The sequence below is a fragment of the Coloeus monedula genome (assembly GCF_965178545.1).
Source record: "Coloeus monedula genome assembly, chromosome: 6".
Taxonomy (NCBI): Eukaryota; Metazoa; Chordata; class Aves; order Passeriformes; family Corvidae; genus Coloeus; species Coloeus monedula.
The window spans coordinates 37,846,158-37,867,599 of NC_138786.1; the positions used below are offsets into that span (position 1 = coordinate 37,846,158).

The 21,442-nt window shown below is 36.8% G+C and overlaps 1 protein-coding gene across 2 annotated transcripts in view; it reads left to right on the forward strand.

Annotated features, from left to right (window-relative positions):
* The window catches only part of ARHGAP5 (Rho GTPase activating protein 5), a 47,707-nt gene extending 40,783 nt beyond the window's left edge, over positions 1 to 6,924 (forward strand). Inside the window, exon 8 of one of the 2 annotated variants that reach the window (XM_082284243.1) lies at positions 3,124 to 6,924. In XM_082284243.1, coding sequence (XP_082140369.1) covers positions 3,124 to 3,454 — 331 coding nt within the window. In that variant the 3' untranslated portion in view covers positions 3,455 to 6,924. The remainder of the gene's footprint in view (positions 1 to 3,123) is intronic. The other variant, XM_082284244.1, reaches the window with a different exon arrangement.
* Positions 6,925 to 21,442: the final 14,518 nt, after the last annotated feature.

The window sequence follows — 21,442 nt, forward strand, 5'->3', positions numbered from 1 at the left end:
GTGCTATTGGCCTTCTTTGCCACAGGGTCACCTGGCTGACTCATGCTCAGTTTGTTGTTCATCAGGACTTTTTCGTCTCTCTCTCTGCGCTGTTACTCTTCAGCCAGGCAGTTTTGTGTATACATGCATATGTAAGCTTTTCATGACATATAATTGTTCTGGACTACTCTCTGTGTGTTTGTGTTTCTGCAGGTATTTGTAATGATCTAACTGTGCTTGTATTATGGAGGTAGAAATAAGAACCTTTAACTTCCCTACTTAGTCAACAGGGAGAGTGTGTGGGTAGTCTGTTGCAGTTTGGAAGAAGTCTTTTTTCATGGAATGTGTAAGATTTTAGAATTTAGGTGCCGACTTTTACACTTCTCTCCGTCACATATACAACTTGCTTAACGTTTATAAAGTCATCCATTTTCCTTTTCAGGGAAATGGATCAATTTTTCCATTGTAGTCTTGTCCAATACAAATTCAGCCCTAAAATAGATTAAACCATATCAATATGAACAAATACCCATATTAGAGAACTTCAGGATGTGCTTGCAAGTATCTAAAGTAAAACTAAATCTGTCAGACTTGACTTGGTTATTAGTTACCTGAAATGTTTTGTTAATTCTTAATCAACCTGATGAAAATTTTTGTGGAAGAATGGCAGTCTTGGAATTGTCAAAAGTCTTCATCTGGTCACCTATTTGCGTAGCACAGCTGAATGTACGATGTCGAGTACCTGAATTGCTGCAAGTAAAAGCGCTAAACATAATTTAAAAAATCCCTGAATAGGTTCTAATGCATGCATATCTACAAACAAATGAAACATATTAATCATGGAATTCACTGGAGAACATAAGTGATGTATGCTGGCCTTTACTTTCTGGTCTGGTCCACTCTATTAATTGGTGATTTACATTACAGGTTGCTAGTAACAACATGATCTTTTCTTAAAGAAAGGCTGTCATTTTTTGTCTCATTTGCAGTGTCAGGTAGTTGCATTCCATTCAGCAAGAAATCTGCTTCAATGTAAGCAATTGCATATATAGAAAGAGGTGGATACAGCTGTGTACAGGATCTTAAAGGCTACTTGCAGCTAAACACTTGACAGTCTGTATTTATTTTTAAGAGATTAATTTGTGGTAAATTACTGCTGGTATATAATTAAAATGGAAATGTTGTTTGCCAAATGAATTGCTCATTTAATGAGGTAAAGCAGTCTTCTACATGATGAAAGAGCTCTCATCACAAGCTAATGTTTTAGATGCTTTGTTTTTACATCCTATGTCATTACACTAAAATGTGTGCTATTGTTGTATAGTTAGTAATGGTTGATTGATAATATTTTGGTGTGTCCACAAGCACAAGACCTGGTTATTGAAACAAAAAAATATAAGTATTGTCCACATCGTATGAGACCAGTAAGCATAAGAATTCAATAAATGGCAACAGTGAGATGAATTTTTCATTAGTGTTATAAGCACCTCTCTGAGCGTTTCAGGTAATTGTGGTTGATTAACTGTAAGCAGAAGTGAGCTTTTAAAACAGGATAGTATTGGATTGAAATTGGCTTTTTTGATACTGGTTGTGTTTTATACACGTTTTTTGGTAACAAGATCCTTTATACATAAGGACTAATATGGCATAATATACTTCTGAAGTCTGGGAAAGCACCAGTGTACAGCTTTTGAAGTCTGATCAGAGTGGGTTTACAGTCTGAATTTCCTGAGACTTGGAAGTGGGCAAGATCAGGAGAGACACTCGTCATTTTTCATTTTGAGTGAACATAGAAGGTAAATTAGCATTTGCTGAGCACTTAGAAGAGGATTCTGAAGTAGTTTGGGAAAGTTTGGTAGGAGACAGCATAGAGATTTGGTAGGGTTTTGCTTACTCTTAGAAAGTACAAAGGTAAAGTTGAAGCACAGGAGGGTATACAGTTGATTGTTGATTTTGTTTAATCTGATAGTGAGCTGTTGTTGGGGATGAGGTGCAATGCCTTTCTGTTTATTCTGACCTCTAGCCGTAGGTTCCCATTGCTTCATTTATTGGGTGTAATGGTTGTGGAGATACAGCATGTTAATAATAATGCTAAGCAAAATGTAGCTTACATTTATTCTTTTATCTGTAAATTAATTTAAAATGTAATTTTTTAGCAAAGAGATTATGAATGTTACTGCCATTCAGAAATAGTATCCAAATGTCCTTTCGACCAAACTTACTCAAAACAGATTGAGAGGCAGTATTTGTATACCTTCACACTATTTTTTATGCTTTATAGTTACCAGGATACATGCATTGTAAATGAGTGGAAATATTTTCTTATAGTGTTAATTCTAGTGTTTACTATGACTTTCACAGCTTTTGAATCTATGGGCTACAGCCAGCTGTCAGAATTTCTTGTGGGCTGCTCTTGTTAATCATCAAAATTGTAACTGACAAATTTCTGAAGTTTTATTTTCTATTTCTACAGGACAATTGTAGGTCTGTTGCCTTTGTGATGTGTACTGTAATATAGGAAATGCATGTTGCCAGCTGAATGCGTATCTTAGGTGTTTTTCAGATGTATTAACACATGATTTTTAATGTATCTCTCAGTAATTACTTCTTGATAAAATTGTGATGTTGGTTTAGAATGCAGAATATTTTAGAAAACAAAATATCCAGGTTCTTTGTAGCCTATTACTCTGAAAAGCATTTTGTTTTTTCTGAGGAGGCATTTATTTGTAGATGATAAATTTGGTAACAGGATGGTTTGTTATTCTTTGGATGTTTGTTTTTGGTTTTTTTTTTTGTAATAGTATTGCAATAATGAATTCAGATAAGTGAAGAACTTGTTTCAGTTTGTTTATTATTGTCAGTTCAAAATGCTGGTGGAATGTTGAATTTCTTTCTTGATTAAAAGCTTAATCAGATTTATATTAGTTAACTATCCAAATCTGGAAACAGCATGGTTTCTGAATTTTCTTCTGCATAATTGCATAAAGTATTCCAGCACAATTGTTTTAATGGATTGCTGGAGGAAAGGAGCAAAAATCTTGAGATTGTTTAGTAATGATGCCTACAGTTAGAGCGCGATGAGAATATTTCTAGTCGATTGCCTACTGGTTTTAATTCACTCTGTGTGTATCATTCTCATTTCAGGGTTAGTCAGCAATATAAGACCAACTTTATGACTGCTGATAACTTATCGATTTGTTTCTGGCCTACTTTGATGAGACCTGATTTTGAAAACAGAGAGTTTCTTTCTACCACCAAAATCCACCAGTCGGTTATAGAGACCTTCATTCAACAATGTCAGTTTTTCTTTTACAACGGGGAGATTGTAGAAGCACCTAACCCAGTGGCTTGTCAGCCACCGCCTTCCAACCCAGTGCAGATGGTGGAACCCATGGTACCCCTGCAGCTGCCACCCCCGCTGCAGCCTCAGCTGATACAGTCGCAGTTACCAGCAGACCCTCTCGGTATTATATAGACAGAAGATGATTGCAGGCAGCCTGGCGCTGGACAGTAGAGACAAGCTATAGACATGCATGTTTCAGGATACAGTAATGTACTTCATATTTATGAAAAATAATTCCCATCCAGCTGATTGGACATCTTTTTGTTATATCCCGTACTGTGTTCCTCATTTGTACACGCTGCAGATAAAAACTATGTGATAAGCATGACTGGAGAGGTTTAATTTTTAAAAGCAAAAATAGCTATAAAGTACAAAGCTGCTGCTGCATGATACCTTATTGCAATCACTATATCATTCCTGTGACGGTTTGTCACAATATATTGTGAATAAAATTTTTCTATAGAAATGAAATGATTAAAAAAAATTACATTTATGAAACATTCAGTGCTTACAGCCTGCTTTATGGCTGGTTTTTGTTATTTAACATGCTATTTTTGGCAATTTGCTTCACATTCAAGCATTCTGTGTAAACAACTAAAGCCCAGCTATAGTTCATTTTGTAATCTCCTGGCTACTTATGTGACTTTATGCTTAGGGTGGTTTATGGAAGAATGCAAAATGCACTGTTGAGAATTTTACAATCCTTTACCATCCATCTTTACTTATAAGTAAACCTGTGGACAGTTTAAGGGTGGGTGAACTTGCTTATTATTTCTTACAGCACAATACCAAGGACATGCTTGTTGTAAAAGTGAGTTTCAAATATTGTACAAAAATTTTGATGTTGCCTACTTATTTCTTTATGTTCCATTACTGAACTAAACATTTTGTAAAACTGTTAATTCTGTAAACAGCTGCATGTTTAAAAGATCATTGACGGTCTTGTAAACTTAATCTAATATATTTTAGATATTTTAATTTTTCCCACTTGGGAATACATGTAGTGTTTAGAAAATAGTTCATGACATTTTCGTATAAGGTTATATAACTTTTCATACATAAACATGACTTTTGTTGTAGTAAAATTCTCTAAACCAAACAATGTTTTAATCTAGGACTTCAATTAATCTATTCTTTAAATCTATTTTTATGTGACCCTCTAAAGATATACAAAAATGCATTGCTAATACATAGCAATAAATACTTTGGGTACTGACAATTAACCTCTTTGGAGTGTGTATATATAAAATCACATAAACTTGTATTCATATTTTTTTCCTGTGGTATGTTGTACTAAAATTTCAAATGACTCTCTTTTTTTCACCATATTTTTAAATTATCTTTTTTTTTTCATTTATTTTACTTTTATATTGGTACCAATTTTGCTGTAAAAGAATGCTGCTTAATTTAAACAAATCTTTTGGTTAAATATTTTGATAGTGGTAAAAAAATTAGAAGGTTACAAATTGTAGCAAAGGGGAGACCATAGATAAACACTACCTGTGAGACTTTTCATAGCAGCTTTTTTTCTTTCATGCTCAAAATGTACCTTTTTAGGTCTGCAAAGAAGAAAGTTTATTTCTCATTCAGCTGCTAGAATGTTTTGTGTAGTTTTAAAAAAAAAAGCTTTATGATGGTCACTGTTGTAATCTTCACTTATAACAAGATTTAAGATCGTCTTGTATGTATTATAGTAAATAGATGATTTTGAGAATTAAGGCTTTTATTAAGAGATTGATTTGCTCCATTTCCCCAAAATAAAAATTGCCTTTCCCACTTATGTCCTAGGTATTGTACTTCTAATGACTTGGATTATCATTCTAGATTACTAAAATACCATAAACCTGGCTGCTGTTTGAAGTACATGTATATTATAAATTATCTTGATATTGTGTTATATTCTTGCAAGTAATTATCTTTTTTAAGAAAACATAAAAAAGAAAAGTCAACCCTATTCCTATTGCAAAGCACACAGGAGCTAATAGTCCAATAAAGTCTGTCCTGTAAATTGTAGCATTTCTAACTTGTTCTACTTTACCTGTTGTCTATATAGCTTTTATTTATAGTTTTCAGTCTAATCTTGGCATGTTTAACAAAGAAAATGAAACTTCAAGAGTTTTTATAAACTATTTCTAGGTTGCTAAAGAATTTATTTTTCTACTGTATATGGCATAGACAAAGCATCACCTGTACAGGAAACAAGTGTATTTCTAATAGAAGTAAGCTTAAAAATAAATGCCAGTCATATCCATGTTTAAAAATTCCATCTATAAAGTATCTCCAGTCTTCGTAATGTGAATTACATTTTAAACTTTCTATAAATTGCAAGTTTTTTGCCATAATACTTAACTAATCTTTGAATACTAATTTTTAGAATACTTTACATTCCATTTTCATGATGAACTTTCATGCTGAACTTTTGATCAGCAGTATTTGCAGTATCATTTCTTCGTGTATGATGTTATGGCTAAATCACCATTATTTTTAAGAATCTTTACACTGACATTCAGCCAAATATGGAAGTGTTATTACATTTACTGGATAAACATAGAGAAATAAGAAAGCATGGCATGCGGCACCTGGTTGTCGCATGGAAGAGTCCCTGCATACTGTTTGCATTATGGAAGTGTTGTATGCAGGAAAGTGGATATGTGTGTATGTGTAATAGATACACTTTGAGGTTTTTTATCTGTTTGTGTGTTTATGCAGACATGCATGCACATACACCCACATAGTAAAGTTTTAAAAATATACTAGGAAATTAAACTGTGGTTATTAAAGATTTATAATAGAGCTTTCTCTAATATTATTTTTATTAGTGCTATAAAATGAGGAAGCATGTCAGTTTATCCAAATTCCTCATACTTTGGCTCATGTAGTCCCTTCTAGTTTTAATGAAAATCCAAACAATAATAACTATATTTTTTAATGTGAGCATTTTTACCGTAATATCTATCTTGATGAATATACAAATGTATATTACTTGATCGAGCCATCTCAGTGACACTTTATGGAGTAGTTTCTTTTTTATGTTATAATGATATAGACATACTGCAGTGTATTGTCTTTCACTGTTTCAGCAATTCTAAAATCCCAGACCTGAGTTACAAAAGTGCCATTTTAAGTAATGCTTAACAGGTTTTTTCAAAATTCCTTACCCTTCATGATCTTGTGGAATTTAAACTCATATAGTGTAAATAGATTGCAGATGTCAACTTAAGTGAAAAGAAACTTTGTTGTTGTTGTATGTTTTCTCCTTTATTTGAATCCTGGTTGCTAGGAATTTATAGGTATGTCTCTTTTTAGTTGCTGGAGTTTAGCTTCCCATATTTATGATAAACATAGAAAAACTATCAATTGGAGATTAAAAAATGAGCCATAGTTTATGTGCTTCTTTCATTTTTTTTTCAGTAATTGTGATGCTGTTTGTCAATTGCAAAAATTGCACACATTTAAAAAAAATTCAAGTCAAAATTTTGTTCTTTGTTTATAATGTAATCTTTTATTGCTACATCAGGAGAATACTGCAGTGAATTAAATATCAGTGAAGCTTATTCTGTATAAAAGATGCAACGAATAAAATAATAAGATGCTTACTGTGTATAATGTTCAGTTTAGTTGCCTACTAAATTTTTAAAGGCAGAAGCACCCTATCTTTCACAGACACAGAAATGAAATTTAGCAGTAAATCTTGCTAAAGTGAGTGCAGTGTGTGTTTTAAGTTTTTCTTGGGTGGGAGGCTTTCTCTCATGGGTCTCTTAAATTTATTTTTCCTGTGGAATTTTAAAACCTGAAGTAACAACGGTGGGCTTTTAGGGCCAGCTTTAAGTCATCAGAGTCGTACATTACTGGTCATAATTCTGCTAACGATATGGGATAAATGCAGCTTTGATAGTAGTACTGGTTTTAGTTCTCATGTTTGCAGTGTCCGTGCTTGCTTTGTTTCTTCAGAACATCTTGAGTATATGGCTGCTGCAGAAATAACTGCACAACCTTCCTGACACTCTTCAAATCTGAACACTGTTCAGGTTTTATTATACTTATTATATATATGCATATCTATATATATTTATATATATATCATGACACATTCAGATACTGGAGCACTTTAATCTCAAATAGGATTCATCTTGCACACTGAGTAAATTACGTGTAAATCTCAGTTATTTGGATTGCTGTATCAAAACACAGCTCTACTGAATCTGACTGAAGTATAATGTGCTGTTCAGACTCAAGTTTCTGATAGTAGCTAACCCAGAAAACCAAAGTGTAACATCAGTGTTCACTTGCGTCAAATTTGGTTCTTCACCTAATTCATAGTTTCCATGGAATCAGAAAGAGATGAAGTTAATCTGTCATCATAGCTAGTGAACTGAACACTTCCTGCCTTTCCTTACTGATAATTTCTTTCCCAAGTGTGTATGTAGCTGGTGCATCTTACGGCTGTTTCCCATGTGTTTCTCATCTTCCTTATGGAATACAATGCATGTGTATTTAGAGCTGGCACTTTTGTTGCTGAACTGAGTGTTGTTGATGCCCAGCTGACCTCATAGTGCTTTTATATTGCAGAATAGGGTTTAGTATAATTGATTAGTAATAATTTGACCATTACTGATTTTTATTTGGTGTGATGTAGAAAATAGAGAAAATTAAATAGTTTCACTGAAGGCTTGCAGTGCAGCACCTGGGGTTTTTTTTTGTTTTACAATGTGATACTAACAAAAGACTGTTGTTTCTTCTACTTAGAAGCTGTTTGATTTGAGAAAGGATGGAAAGGAAATCTTGTGGTGAGTCTAGCAAATGACTGCATGTCAGTGCTTCAGGGTTAGATGCACTGACTTGCAGAGTACCTCTGGCTGCTTATGTGACTGACCAATTTCTGCAGTGTAGCCGTAGCTTGTATTGCCCCCAAAATTATGGTATCACAATCTATCTGTTCTTGTAGCTCTTTCTGCTTCACATCTCAAGAAGTGAGGTGGCTGTTCTCATCAATTCCTGCAGTTCTCAGCTTTGTCACTGATGAGAATTGTCAGGGGCCCCGAAATTGCTTTTGCAGTGTTTTACTGAAGTAGGAAACGTATGGAGTGGTTAGTTTTGAGTTAACTGACACTGAGTGCAATCAATTGATGAAGCAAATAGAAAAAACCCAAGTTGCACTGTTACAAAGTGCAGGTGTCACGGTCTCCCCTTGAAGGCTCCACTCTCAGTACTTGACAGTGTAACCTGAGTTTCTGCAGTGACAGCCCCTTGGTCATACTGATGCTGTGCCAGTTGGGAATGAAGAAGAGATCAAGAAACCTCAAAAAAAATCATGAACTTTGAACAGCTGTCTCTGAAAATATTTAGATGAAATTATTAAAAATAGAGTGTAGCAAATTAAATAAATATGAGAATTGAAATGTCCATGGTTGATTATTGAAATACCTATGTATGTACATACACTTTTTTTAGCTTAGTAAAGAAGTGGATGTTGATGCAGGGGTTTTAGTATAGTAAAGGGGGCCAGCCTGCTACAGGTAAATATTGCTTACAACTCTCATGTTAAATTTTGAAAAATGAATGTCAACAGTTACACCTAATTTTGATACTGTATTGGTGAATTGTCTAGCTCTAATGGTTTAATTTTGTTACCGTATTATCTTGTGGTCACACAAGCCTGATTTTATGTTCTTGATGTAACTCTTAAGAGTTGGAAAGTTTATTTTCACAGATAACTGCTTTCTTTACTCTTTGACTTAAAGCCAAAACTTAAAATTTATAACATGATCATACTACTTGTCTCCTATAAAACAGACCTGGTCCCACATAAGGTTTATAAAAGTCTGACGATACTCTCTTGTCCCCTTTTGTCTGCACTTTTTTGTGTGTACTCATTTGCAGTTTTGGGGATGGACTTGTCCATGTCTGGAGATTTCTGATCACTAGCAGGTATATATTGGGGTGATCCCTTTCCATATCCTAACCTGCTTTTTATAGAAGAGTGCCGGAAAGACCAGCTAGGAAACCATTAAAAATGGTGAAGGATAAATACGAGCTCTTAGTACATCGATGAGATAAAGATGCTCATCTCAACTGGGCTTCCTTTCTTTGCTAGAAATTTGTGTGTAGCGTGGTTTTAAGCCTTCCACTGATAGTGTAAGAGGGAGGAGGAGATTGAGGTCAGAGACAAGGGTCTAGAGGGAAGAGTTTTTCAAGGGTCAGTGTTATTCTTACAGAGTTTGGGGCATAAAGTTCCCTATGTCCAGCGTGGAGTTTTGGCCCCACAGAGTTGTGGATTAGCATGTGGCCTTCAACTGAATTTGGCACACCAAAGCAGTGGGGACATATATATGAGCCTTAAATTGTCCATCAGCATCCCTTCTCCTGAAGTGTGCTGGCCTGAGAGCTTTGTTGGTTTTTACTTTAAAATAGTTTTGAGTGGTATTACCACCACAATCTGCAGGTCCAGGTGATTTTTAGAGGATACAAAGATTCTCTGACCTGAAATACTTCTGAGGAAGTAGAAATCAAGCTCCATTCTCCTTGGCATTGTGCACAGCACTATCAAGTGTTACTTTGTTTCCTCTCTTCTTTTCAAAGAAAACCATTTCTAAGAAAAATCAGAAGACTGAACTGTTATCTGTCAGAGGTGTGTTTTTGTAGCATGATAGTGACACCATGAGGTAAATGCCCAGGTCATTCAATGAAGGCATTGAAGCAGTCTATGAAGATGTAAATCCTGCTGGAATCATTTGGAAGACTGTGGCAGAGTAAGTGAATTGCAGAAGAAATTCTCAGTCATGGCTGTAGTTCGAAACTTAATACTTTGTTTTGTTTGTTTTCTTTTTTGTTCTTCAGGAGGGGGATAAATTGGCGTGCATGTAATGTGATTGTCAAAGCTGAGCTCTGACCCCAATGGGAAATGAGCAAAAAATTTGACACCAAGCACACTAAAAGGCAATGCAGACATCTATGTCCTGTTGTAGTATTCAGACTACTGGGAGGAACTGGATGCTTCTGTTTTTCTCCAAGGCTATGCGTTTTTCATAAACTGAAGGGAAGGGTCCCATAGCTCCCTTTGGATTTTGACTACTGCCCCATATCCATTATTTTACTTAAAACATTTGCTGTAATAAATGTGTTTGTTAGGTACTGATCTGTAAATGGATTGAGTCTGATTTCCTGAAATGCTATTCTTTCCCTTCCTTCATTCTTTATTTACTTTCTCTCCCTATACACGTCCTGACCCTCCCCAAAATGGCAGAGCTACTCAGCTAGAGTTCTGTCAATATGAAGAAAGGATTTTCCTGCAGGCTGCTGGGCTTTCTCATTTGAGAGTACTTGGCTTTAGATCTCAGCTCTCTTCCTCTGCACTATAAGAATTTGTTTCTTAACTTCTGAGCTTGCTACAAACCCTGTTTTTTCTCCTCCCTAAAGTTGGTGAGGATGAGTTGGCCAAAACGAGTGTCTACAGGCAGTTACTTGTTTTTGTGCATTAATTTATGGGACAGATGCCCAGAGCCCTAGGATGGCAAAATTTCTTCAGAAACAAAAAGAATAGCTTAAAACTTGTGAGTCACCTTCCTTCTGATGTACTCCTTAAGGAAACCTACAGCTATTCTTGCAGTGAATAGTAGTAAAAAGATTGTTGCTGCGCTGATCTGGATGATAAATATCTCTATATTAGAATTGTCTAGCAAAAAAAGATGTAAGCAATTGCCTTCTTGGCAACATATTGCATGTCCAGCTGAAGTGAAGGACTACTAGAAAGTGTGCTAAATATGAGCCAATAGGGTGTGCAAATAGCTCATGTGAAGAAAACCATGACAGAGTGGGGGTTTTAAGAGCTGAGAAGTTTTAAACTGACCGGAAGGAAATATTTATGGTGGGTGTTCTTTCCATTCTAGGGTTTTCAGAGGCTTCTGTTTGTGTTTTTTTAACATGAGGACATGTTCTGACACATTCCCACTGCTGCAATGCTCTTAACTAACGTCTAGCTGTGTGCTTGATGAGGAGGTGCTGAAGGCAGTTTGCATCATCCTTTTCCCTTTCAGTGTAAAACCCAAGGGCTTTAAAAGGCTTCATGTAGGATAAGAGAGTTTCCCACCTTCACAAAATTCTCAGGAATATAGATTGTTGGCCAAAACCAATCTCAACAGTTTCTATGGGGATGTTTTTTTGGACTGGTTGTCCTTTTTTTTAAAAAAAAAAAAAAAAAATTGTTGAATTTGGCACAACTTTTTTTTTTTTTTTTTTCCTTTTGGAGCGGTGTTAGAATTTACTATTAAAAGAAAGTATTAGAATTAGCTAAGTAACCTTCTGGAAATACCAGTGAAATATTCATATTAAAGGCAATAATCTTTGATTAGTTTTTCTAGTGGCCACATAATTTTCTGACTACCAACTAGATTCTTTTTAAGTCATTAAATGTGTTTTGTTTGCAGGGATATTAATGCCATTTTTAAACTACAGTTGCATGTATTAGTTTTAAAAAAATCTATGTTGAAGTAGCTGCATACAGGAGGCCCTGGATTATTCATTATTCTGATGGTGAGTGAAAGAGATCCAGATTTCTTCCTGAGAATATAAAAAGGAGAGAGCTGACATTCTTTTTTGTTAAAGAACAACTAGGGTGACCTTTTTTTGCCTGAATTGGCAGAAGTTTGGTTTCAACTGCAACTGGCAATAGTGCAACTGCAGTATCTGGAGCACCCATGTACAAAGGAAAGAGAACCCGTTCTGTGAATGTAACTTCCAGAGAGAGAAGCATTAGGTAGAGCAGATGAAAGCATGTCTTAATTTTTTTTGTTACTGGAAATTTGACTACAAGACTGACTATCTTAGTCTGTTTTATAGTCTTAGGACATACTCTGTCTGAATATAAATGCCAGATGTATATTTTCTAACCCATCTTTCAAAAATACTTAGCAGACCTTTGTTCCTGCATTCATTATATTTTCATTTCTGACTGTACCCAGTTTGGGTTTTTTTAAAGAGATGATGTCTACACATGCCCAAAATCATACTGACACAATGGCAGTATTAGTTCAGATTAAAAGGTTTAGTGAGTGTTGTCAGAAAACAGTTTTTGGTTAGAGTTAATCTGATAAAGGTAGAGCAAGTTGTGTTATTGTTAAAATGCTGCTCTTCACCTTAAAGGTGAAGTAGAAGTTAAGTGGGGATGGAAATATTGCACTTCTGCTTTGGTGTAGGTTCAGTTAGTGAGGAGGGAATGAAAGTTTCTGTTTACTTGTGAAGTCCTCGGCAGACGGCTCCGACGTGATCAGCGGAAGTCTCACATACGTGCATGTGTGCACGGAGGGTTATGAAAATGGCTCTCTGACGCTGCAGTTTGCTCATTCATCTAGTAACTCTGTGTCCCCAAATGTCTCAGATTCAGCTATGTATAGCACAACATGTTGAGTTTTCCAGCTTGTCTTGGAAACTAAAACTCGAATTTGCTCTAAGTGCATTAACTTTTAGTCTCTCTGCTTCCTGAACAGCATCCTTGCTTTGTCAATACAGCTGGTATTTAAGAAGCAGAGAAGAAAATAAAGGTGAATGAATTTCTGAAAAATCTGGAAGTTTCTGTATCGGGAATTTGCCCCTGTTCTCTGTCTGTGGAAGAGATCCAGCTGCATCGTTCCTACAGGCACTCTGAGGGTAGCCGAGTATTTTGTTTCTAGGCAGGGCACAGTCTCAAAGGCTGGCATTTCATATGCAGTTGTATCCTTGAAACCTTTGGTAAATGGCTGTGTACTGTTCTCTTTAAATACTGCAGAGGAAAAGTTCTCTCCCTCTGATTTCGAAAATAAAATTTAGAAAACTATCCTCTTGTTTCACATCAGCAATGTGAGTCTTTGCCCTTTTCCTCAGGAGGCTTAAAGGAACACACTTCTATTCCTCAACTGCAAACTTTCCCTCATCCTTCTGATTTTAATTGATGTAGGAGATAAATTGTGTAAATGGAAGAAAGGTTCAAATATGTGCATGACATCAGGTGCACATACTCACTGAGCAGGAAATAATTGAAGTCCTTTTCCCTTTTGACTCTGAAAAATAGTTGTTTTAAAGATGTGTGTAAAAATGCATGGGCACAAGTATGGTGGTCTTCTCAAATCTAGGGCTCTGATCACGCCCTTTGGTTTATTGGAAGACCTGCAAATGATATTTCTAGCTTACTGCTTAAATCCTCGGCCCTCTCTACTTCCCCAAAAGAAACAGGTAGCAAAGAGTGACCTTGCCTGACTCAGGTCACCCACTGTTACACTGTTACCCATTTACTACAGCCAGCTGTTGTCTCTTGCCTCATGCTTAAGTCACAAGTTTCTGGAACAAGGAAGTTTTCATGCTGTGGAGTATTTGGCACCTTCCTGGGACCACACCTGTACAGTAATAAGTGTACAATAGCTGGGATTATGCTGAGTTTTGTAAATCGTATTGGCAAAATTTAATTGGATGCAATACCAATAGGATGGCAGTAACTTTGTGTATATTTTTAGAAAGAATGAGGATGCCATAGGAACTGCATTTAGAATTGAGAGACCTTAAAATGATTTTATCTTCACTCACTTTTTTTTCCCCCCGACCTACTTTCTTTCTGTTTTCCCTTGCTAGGTGGTAGATCTCTATGGCCATTTGGTTGTTCCTGCTAACAAAATTCTGGAAGTTGTGGAGACTGCAGATTGTTTAAGAAACGTGTGGTTGGGGGCAGGGGGGCAGAGTTATATATTTAATTATAATTTAACATTTAATAATAATTTTAGAAAGGCCATAAAATAGGGACCCAAATATGGAAATGGTTAAGAAGTAGAGTTAAGGCAAAGGTCTTCAAAGGAGGAAGAACTTAGTTGTTAATAAAGGTGAAGATGTAAAAATAAGGCTGCATGAAATGTGGGAATGGTTGCATGTGTTAATATAAGGGTTCTAGCTCTAGGCTATGCAAATGGGTTTGTTTGACTATTTCTGTATATTTGTCTTGTTTAATCAATACATATACGCTTGTTAGGTTTTTAAATTTACACTACTATTGAGATAAAACAATTCTTGACACACCAGAGATTTTATATAATAAGTATTATTGAATATTCAAATGTAGGTTGTAATCATTCTTCTTGTTTGGATATTGATCTATGCTTTTTTTCTAAACCTGTGAAATAATAGATTCCACGGTTTTCTCCATGTCTTATTTTAGTGATTCAGTAGCCTTATGGGGAGAAGGATTTTCCAGGTAGCCAAGCTAATTCTTTCTTACTGCAAGATAAACTGAATTCTTCTAGTTCTACTGCAAGTGGATGTGGTGGATATTTATCACTGTCACCTTTATGGTGGTCTTTAGAGGCTTAAAGACTTCTGTGGCCCATTTTTCTCTCACTGCTTTCCATGACTCTCTTACCTTTGTCCAAGTAACACAATCTCTTAAGTTTTTTTTTGTAGTTTTGTTTAAAACCTATGTAGTATTTTTGTTGCCTTTCTTTTAAGTATATTGGTGGTCCAAACTGGGCACAGTCCTGATCACTCTATGAGTACAAATGACACCCCATTTAATACCTCTTATGCCGTGTAAATAACAAGTAATGCTGATTAACCCCTTGCCTAATATACTATAGGCCCTGATTTTATTACCAGACTGTCCTTTTAAAATAGTACCCTTCATTCAGGGACACTGGTTCGTTCCTCTATTGCACAGTTTTGTGGGTTTTTCTGTCCGCTCAAGGGGCTCAAGTGCTGTGAACCACTGTGCTACAGGCTCCGCTCAGTAGGCGCATGAGTGACAGGGAGATGTGGGATGAGGCATTCTGCCTTTCAGAGAATTGAGAGGCAGGTGGCTTTCTTATTAATTGCTCCTGAAACACTTGCTATTAAATCATGCTGCAACTCTGTGATCTAATGCTGTCATTGAGAAGGATGATCGAGAAAACACAAAAGACACAGTAAGCCTGGGTGAGAGCAAAGGCAGCCTTTTAAAATGGTTACTGAATTGAGTGATGAGAATAGATATGTCTCTTCTTAAAGCATGTATACTTAATGCAAATGCCATTATCATGGCTGCCTTGCTTTAAAGAAATAACAAAAATTGCTTTGTTCAGTGAGGATTCAAGAATTAATGTTTGTTCTTTATTGGATGCTTCTAACATTCAAGAGAGAAATATAGTTGGGTGAGTTAGGTGTCTTCACGCCTGAATTACTTCAGTATATCCAAAATGTTTAAATACTTCCCATTTATCAGAGTACCTAATCAGCATTTTATAACTCCTTGTTCTAAAACTGAAAACATTCTTTCAGTGTTCTTAGCTTTGTCTGCAAAGATACAAGCGACATTTTACAAACAATGCAAATATATTTGGCACTGAACCCATAATAAATGTCTCATTTAGTACATGCTAATTTAAGACTCAATGTCATGTTTCCATAAGGTTTATTGACTATTAAGTTTATGGCTCCCTTCATCAGTTCCAGGGCTAGATAAAAGCAACTATCCCCCCACCCCCAAATCCAAAAACTTTAATTTGTACAATAAATACCATTGTCTGAAGGTCTGTGATCTGGCCTTTTAAATGCTCATCTGTCCTCCTCTCATTCTTCTCACTTTCTTTACATTCATAGGAAATGTAAGTCCATAGCATTGCAGTGTGATTCCTTATTGCAATAGAGGCCATTAATCAAGTTTTGCTGGTTTTGAAATGTGATATCAGTATCAGTCCCTTCAGTGTTGACAGTGCATTCCAAAATCTCAAAGCAACAGTTTCTTAAATGACAAGGCAAACAACTTACTATACACCTGTAACAGGTAATAACATGAAAGGATTGCTTTAAGAAAAATATCCTATTAGGAAGCATATTTCTCTAATGTTCTTGATGATGTATTTACATTCAGCTATGCACACATCATCTGATACAGAATGCACTGTATATTGTCCTAGAAATGCAATAATTTGTGGTTTGAATGTGAAGGTTTTATTGGCAAAAGTGTGGGATAACCATAGGATCAATTGATTGCAAAGCCACTGAGACAGAGCTAGTACATTGGAGTGGTTTAAAATCCAGTTGGAAAATTAAACCCCACTCAAGCTTCTCCCTTTCTCCCCCTGCCCCTTCTGGTAATGAAGAAACAATAAGGAGACATTATAAATTGGAATAACAGTTTACTAAAATCACAATAACCATAGCACTACCAAGACCAAAGAGCATCTCAGAGAGGGTGCTTTACCCACAGAGGGGCATTCACCACAGGGAACAAAATAAATGCCTCCCAGAAATAGTGCTGCCCATGTGGTCTCCAGACAAAAGACAATATGGTGAGGAGAGCCCAGGGAACCAGGACCCAACAAAGCCCTTGGGAGCTTGGACCCTCCATGCTGTGCTGTGCCCTGGTCCCTCTGGACCACTGCACCCGAATTATGTCACACAACTGGAATTTTTTAACATGTGTCTGGGAACTGAGAGGCTTTACTGGGTACTGCTCATGTTATGGAAGATCGGGTGTCTTTCATTTTGGAGTGGAAGAGTGCAAGTCTATTTTGCATTGCACTTCTTTGGATAGGCGCAAAAATACCATATCTATTACAGGGACACGTGAATTCTTTTGGCTAGCAAAGGCTCTTCTGGGAATGTGGTTTAGATAAGCTCCCTTCATCATTTCAGTGGTTTGGGTGATCTGACAACTTGCTACCTGAGTTTAGTATTATTCATTTGGCCCACAAGTTGTTTTTTTATTCTGAGCAGCAGCCCACTGCTTGGGTGTGAGCCGTGAGATTTTCCATCTGGCATGTGTTGGTGTGCTCCCTGTGAATGCAGAAGAAGGTGTGATGTGGCCTGGGGTTTCCACCCGTGGACCTGGTGCTGTGAATGGACCACAAGTAAGCTGCCTTCAGTTGATCTTCAGAGCTCAGTGAATGAATTTCTTTTAACAATGAAGCAGGCAAAAGAAAGCGTAGAACTAGGCAGATGAAAAACAAACCCCAAAATGTTTCTGTTCTCCATGAAATGGCATAATGCTTTCAGGAACACAATAGGATTTTTGAAATACTTCAGTACACAGCTTTCAGTAATAATGTGTTAAAAGTAAAGTTTTAATTTATTTAAAAATGAAGCCCTAATTGTTTGATCTATGAAAGTTACTTCTTTTAAAATGAATTTATCACTTTAAAAAATCAGACCTGCTTGAACCATTCTAAGAAAATTACTTTCCTATTTGATTAAAATACTTTGGCCAGTTTTCAGGTTTCTTGTCTTAATCATACAGAACTCAATTTGCACAACTTGATGTTCATCATTGAAAGCATTCACTGACAGTTTCAGGTCTTCTCAGGCTGAATTAGATGTAGGAATGATGCTCATGTTTTCAGTCTGAATGGCTTCTTCCTTTCTCTCCTGAGAGATTCTGCTCAGTAATGCTGATCAGCAGCTTGGACAACAAATCAAGCAGAGCCCTTGCAGATCTTGTGCACACAGAAGTTGAGCAACATCATGTGAATTCCTTCTCTCTCTGCCGCTTGGCTGTCTGTTGAGATGATGGTTTGTATTGGCTGCAGCCCTCCAGCCACAAAATGTTTGCCAGGGGACAGGACACACCTGAGTCAATGGCCCAGCGGACAGCTGTGCCTTAAGACAGCAGACAAGTTCATTATAGACAGCTAAAGACCAGGAGGCGCACAGCCCCAAGTGCTTGTGTTGTGTGGAAAGGAGGACAGGATGCCTTCCCTCTGAGGTTTTGTGTCATGGCTCAGATCTCCAGGTTAATATCTGGGAGCTGGCATGTTGCCAGCCCTGTGAACAAAGCGGCCGAGTGTGTCCCGGGAGAACTGACCCCTGCAGAGTTCCAACACCTCTGCTCCAGTTTGCCTGTGCTCACATGCCTCCACTGAGCATTTGCTCATATTTTATCATGGTGTTTTGCTTTCTTTTCTCACAGATGGATTTGCTTGCATTTTTGCTGGCTAAATATCTTCGTTCTGCTACTACTGAAACCTTCCTTAATCTCTTCTCTTAGTTCATGAGAACTTTACTGTTACTAAGAATTTGACCCATATGCATAGATAAATAAGTATTTTTGTGTTTCTAAATTAATTACTTCTCCTTGTCATTTAAAAAAAGGTTATGTTTGAGCCTGTTCATGGTCAGAAAATAAGCATATGTAGTGGTTAGGATGTAAAATAGAACTTACGGCATTTATACATATTTTTGTGTTGGCTGTTACTTTGAGGTGTCCTTATTATGCCTATAGTTCAAGTCTGCACTTTTAAGAAAACATCTTTTCTCTTTCTCTACCACTGTGAGACACTCACTACTGCCCCTTTAAGTAATTATCTTTGTGAAAACAAATGCCAGCTTGCTGTTGGTACTGTTTCTTTATTTTTGTCAGGAATGCAACTGAGGCAAATCACTAAAATTTCTTGGTGTTAAATAATGACCTTAGCATAAAAACCAACTATCCCTGTTTAACAAAATACATAAGAATAATAATCCTCGCCGCTGGTTAGTTTTAAAAAAAGAGGTTTGGGTTTGTTGGTTTTTTTCCTTCCTGTATTTGATGCAGTAGGTTTGACCTCTAAGCTAAAAAAGAAAAGGTCTGTGAGACCTCCATTCGCATTTACTGCTGAACCTTAGAGCTCAGCAAACAGGGAAAATAAAGACTTAATGCATCAGGCCTGCATGACGGACAGACCCTCTCTATGCATTACATCTCTTTTAACCAGATGTGAATTGTATTATAGCTGGAATAAAGGTTTTGTGTGCTAGAGGCTAATCTCTTGAATGAGAAAGCTATTTGTTTTATTATTCCTCAGGCTTTTATACTGCAGAAACCTGCTGCAATTCAAAAGTGTCTGCAGACAAGCTGATGCTGACAAAAGTAAATATTGCAAAAAACCTGTTTATAGAGAGAATCATAAACTGATGTGTCTGAGCACGTTATTTCCATTTAGAAGATTTCCAGTGTTGCATCAGTGCATTTCACTACAGATAACTGAAATTAATATTATTAGGTTTTGTTTTGTTGGTGCAGTCATTACTGTGGCTTTGTGTCTACATTTACTACGTGTTGAAATGATTTTAATATTTTGACTTGCAAAAAGTAAAAATATTTTTACTGGTTTTTTTTCCCCTCTCTGATCATACTTTACTGAATGTTATGTACATAAATGTTAATTGTAACAAAAATTCCAAGCCCAGTTTTTATAAAAGCAATTAAAGCAGCCTGTGTAGGAAAAAATGTTCAAAGAGTTGCAAGCAGAGAATGGATCTGGATACAACTCTTCTGTGTCTCAAGTGAACATTGCAGACATTTAATGATAGGATGAAACTAAAGAACCACTTTATGAGCCATGGCTGTCGGGGTCTGAATTTCAGAAGCAGTCTCAAGACCATGATTCCCACACAGACACAACCCCTCAGTTTGGTCTGCTTTTTGCTTCCAGGACTGTGCTTTTTGTACTTCCACTTTTTAGTTATCAGGTCTTTCCCCACATCATAAGAGAAGTCTAAGTCCCAGTTAAAAGCTCCATGTTGTACTAGACTCTGAAGTGCTGAAAGCTAGGTGCTCCGAGAGCCAGCTGTGGATCCAGCCAGATTAATGAAGGGTATTCTCAGGCCTCTGAAGGTAAGCACGGAAGGCATACGCTGGGACAACTTTCACTCTAACTTCTCCAGGTTTTCTGCCCTATTCTGTGCGTGTCCAAGTTGTTTATGATTCAGGGGTTATGTTTTAGGTTAAAATGTAACATTTTACAGAGAACTATCTCTCATTTCCATGTGCTTTAAAGCTGTACTGCATTACAGCCCTCTGGGAGCTGTCTCACAAACTGTTTGAAAATCCATGCAATGGAGTTAGCAAGATGTAACCTTGTCATGTGTCCCAAGGTAATACGTTCTGGATGGTTAATCAAATCCTTCAGTTCAAGCAGGGATTGGAGTGACTGACTTCTTTTGTGTCCTTGGAGCATATTTGGAAAATTTGCACTCAAAAGACTTATCAGGTTGTTAAAAGATGCTCCTCTGAGGGAGGACAGCTTGCTTTGATGCAAACTCTTGTCAGACAAGCCAACTCAGGTCCATTTACAGCATCAGAAGTGGACTGCAGAGAAGCTTCTTTTGACTGTCTGTTCAGTTGTTATCTGGTGAAAGTGGTTTGACTTTGAGTATGTTTCAGTATGATGCTGTGGTATGCATCTGTTATTTTTTCACAAGTTACTTTTATTGCCTTTGTCCCAATTTTGTGACATGAAACAAGCATGAAGTAGGAGATAAAGGCAGTGGCTGAGAGACAGAAATGCTTGTTTAGCTGCCTTCCTCACTACATCCTGGTAGAGTTGTCTCTAATTCTCATTTATACGTGCTACACTGGAGTTAACATTTATTCATGCTTTTTTCCTTTGTTCACCTTTATTTGGTTTTCTTTTCCAGGCAGTTACTCTGCTTTATTGTTCTTGTGTGCACAATTCCACTGCAGTTATATTTATGAAAGATTTTAGCCAAACAAACAAGCTTGGCCTGTGCTCCACAGGGACTCATTAAAGTTCTTCTTATTCTTACTATTCATGTTAATGCTTTGAATTTTAATTACTTACACATGCAGATAAATAGAACACATTCTTTATACTTGTAAAGCAGGTTCTATGAATTCTGTAAAGTCACTTCTGTTTCATCTAGTATTTGTTTTACAGTGTTTTCAAAAGGAGCAAATTCTGAGGAGTTTGGTGGGTTAACATTCACACTGAAATCCCTGATGTTTTTTATCCATGCTAGATTTAACTTTTTATAGTGTTTTGTACATAACAGTAAACTTTTGCCATATGCATGTGTCAGGCCCATTTTTAGTGTCCTCACACTTCTACAAAGTGAATGTCACTTGTGATCCCTTTTTGAATTTTAAGCATACAGAAACAAACACGGAGAGCTTGAGCATTGATAGAGCAGACAGAACACCTACTGAGGCAGTACACGACACAAATAATAATACAACAGCTGAGACCTGGGTAAGATCTTACTGGGCTGCAGGATCGGCAAGATGATTTCAATGGAGTTCACGGAGTGGTGTGGATGTACCGGAGTGGGAAGAACACTGCTCTCCCCAAAGAGCCTTGGGAAACCACCATTAGCAGTGGCTAGTTCAGAGGCAGATGTGTTCTTTGGAACTGTCTG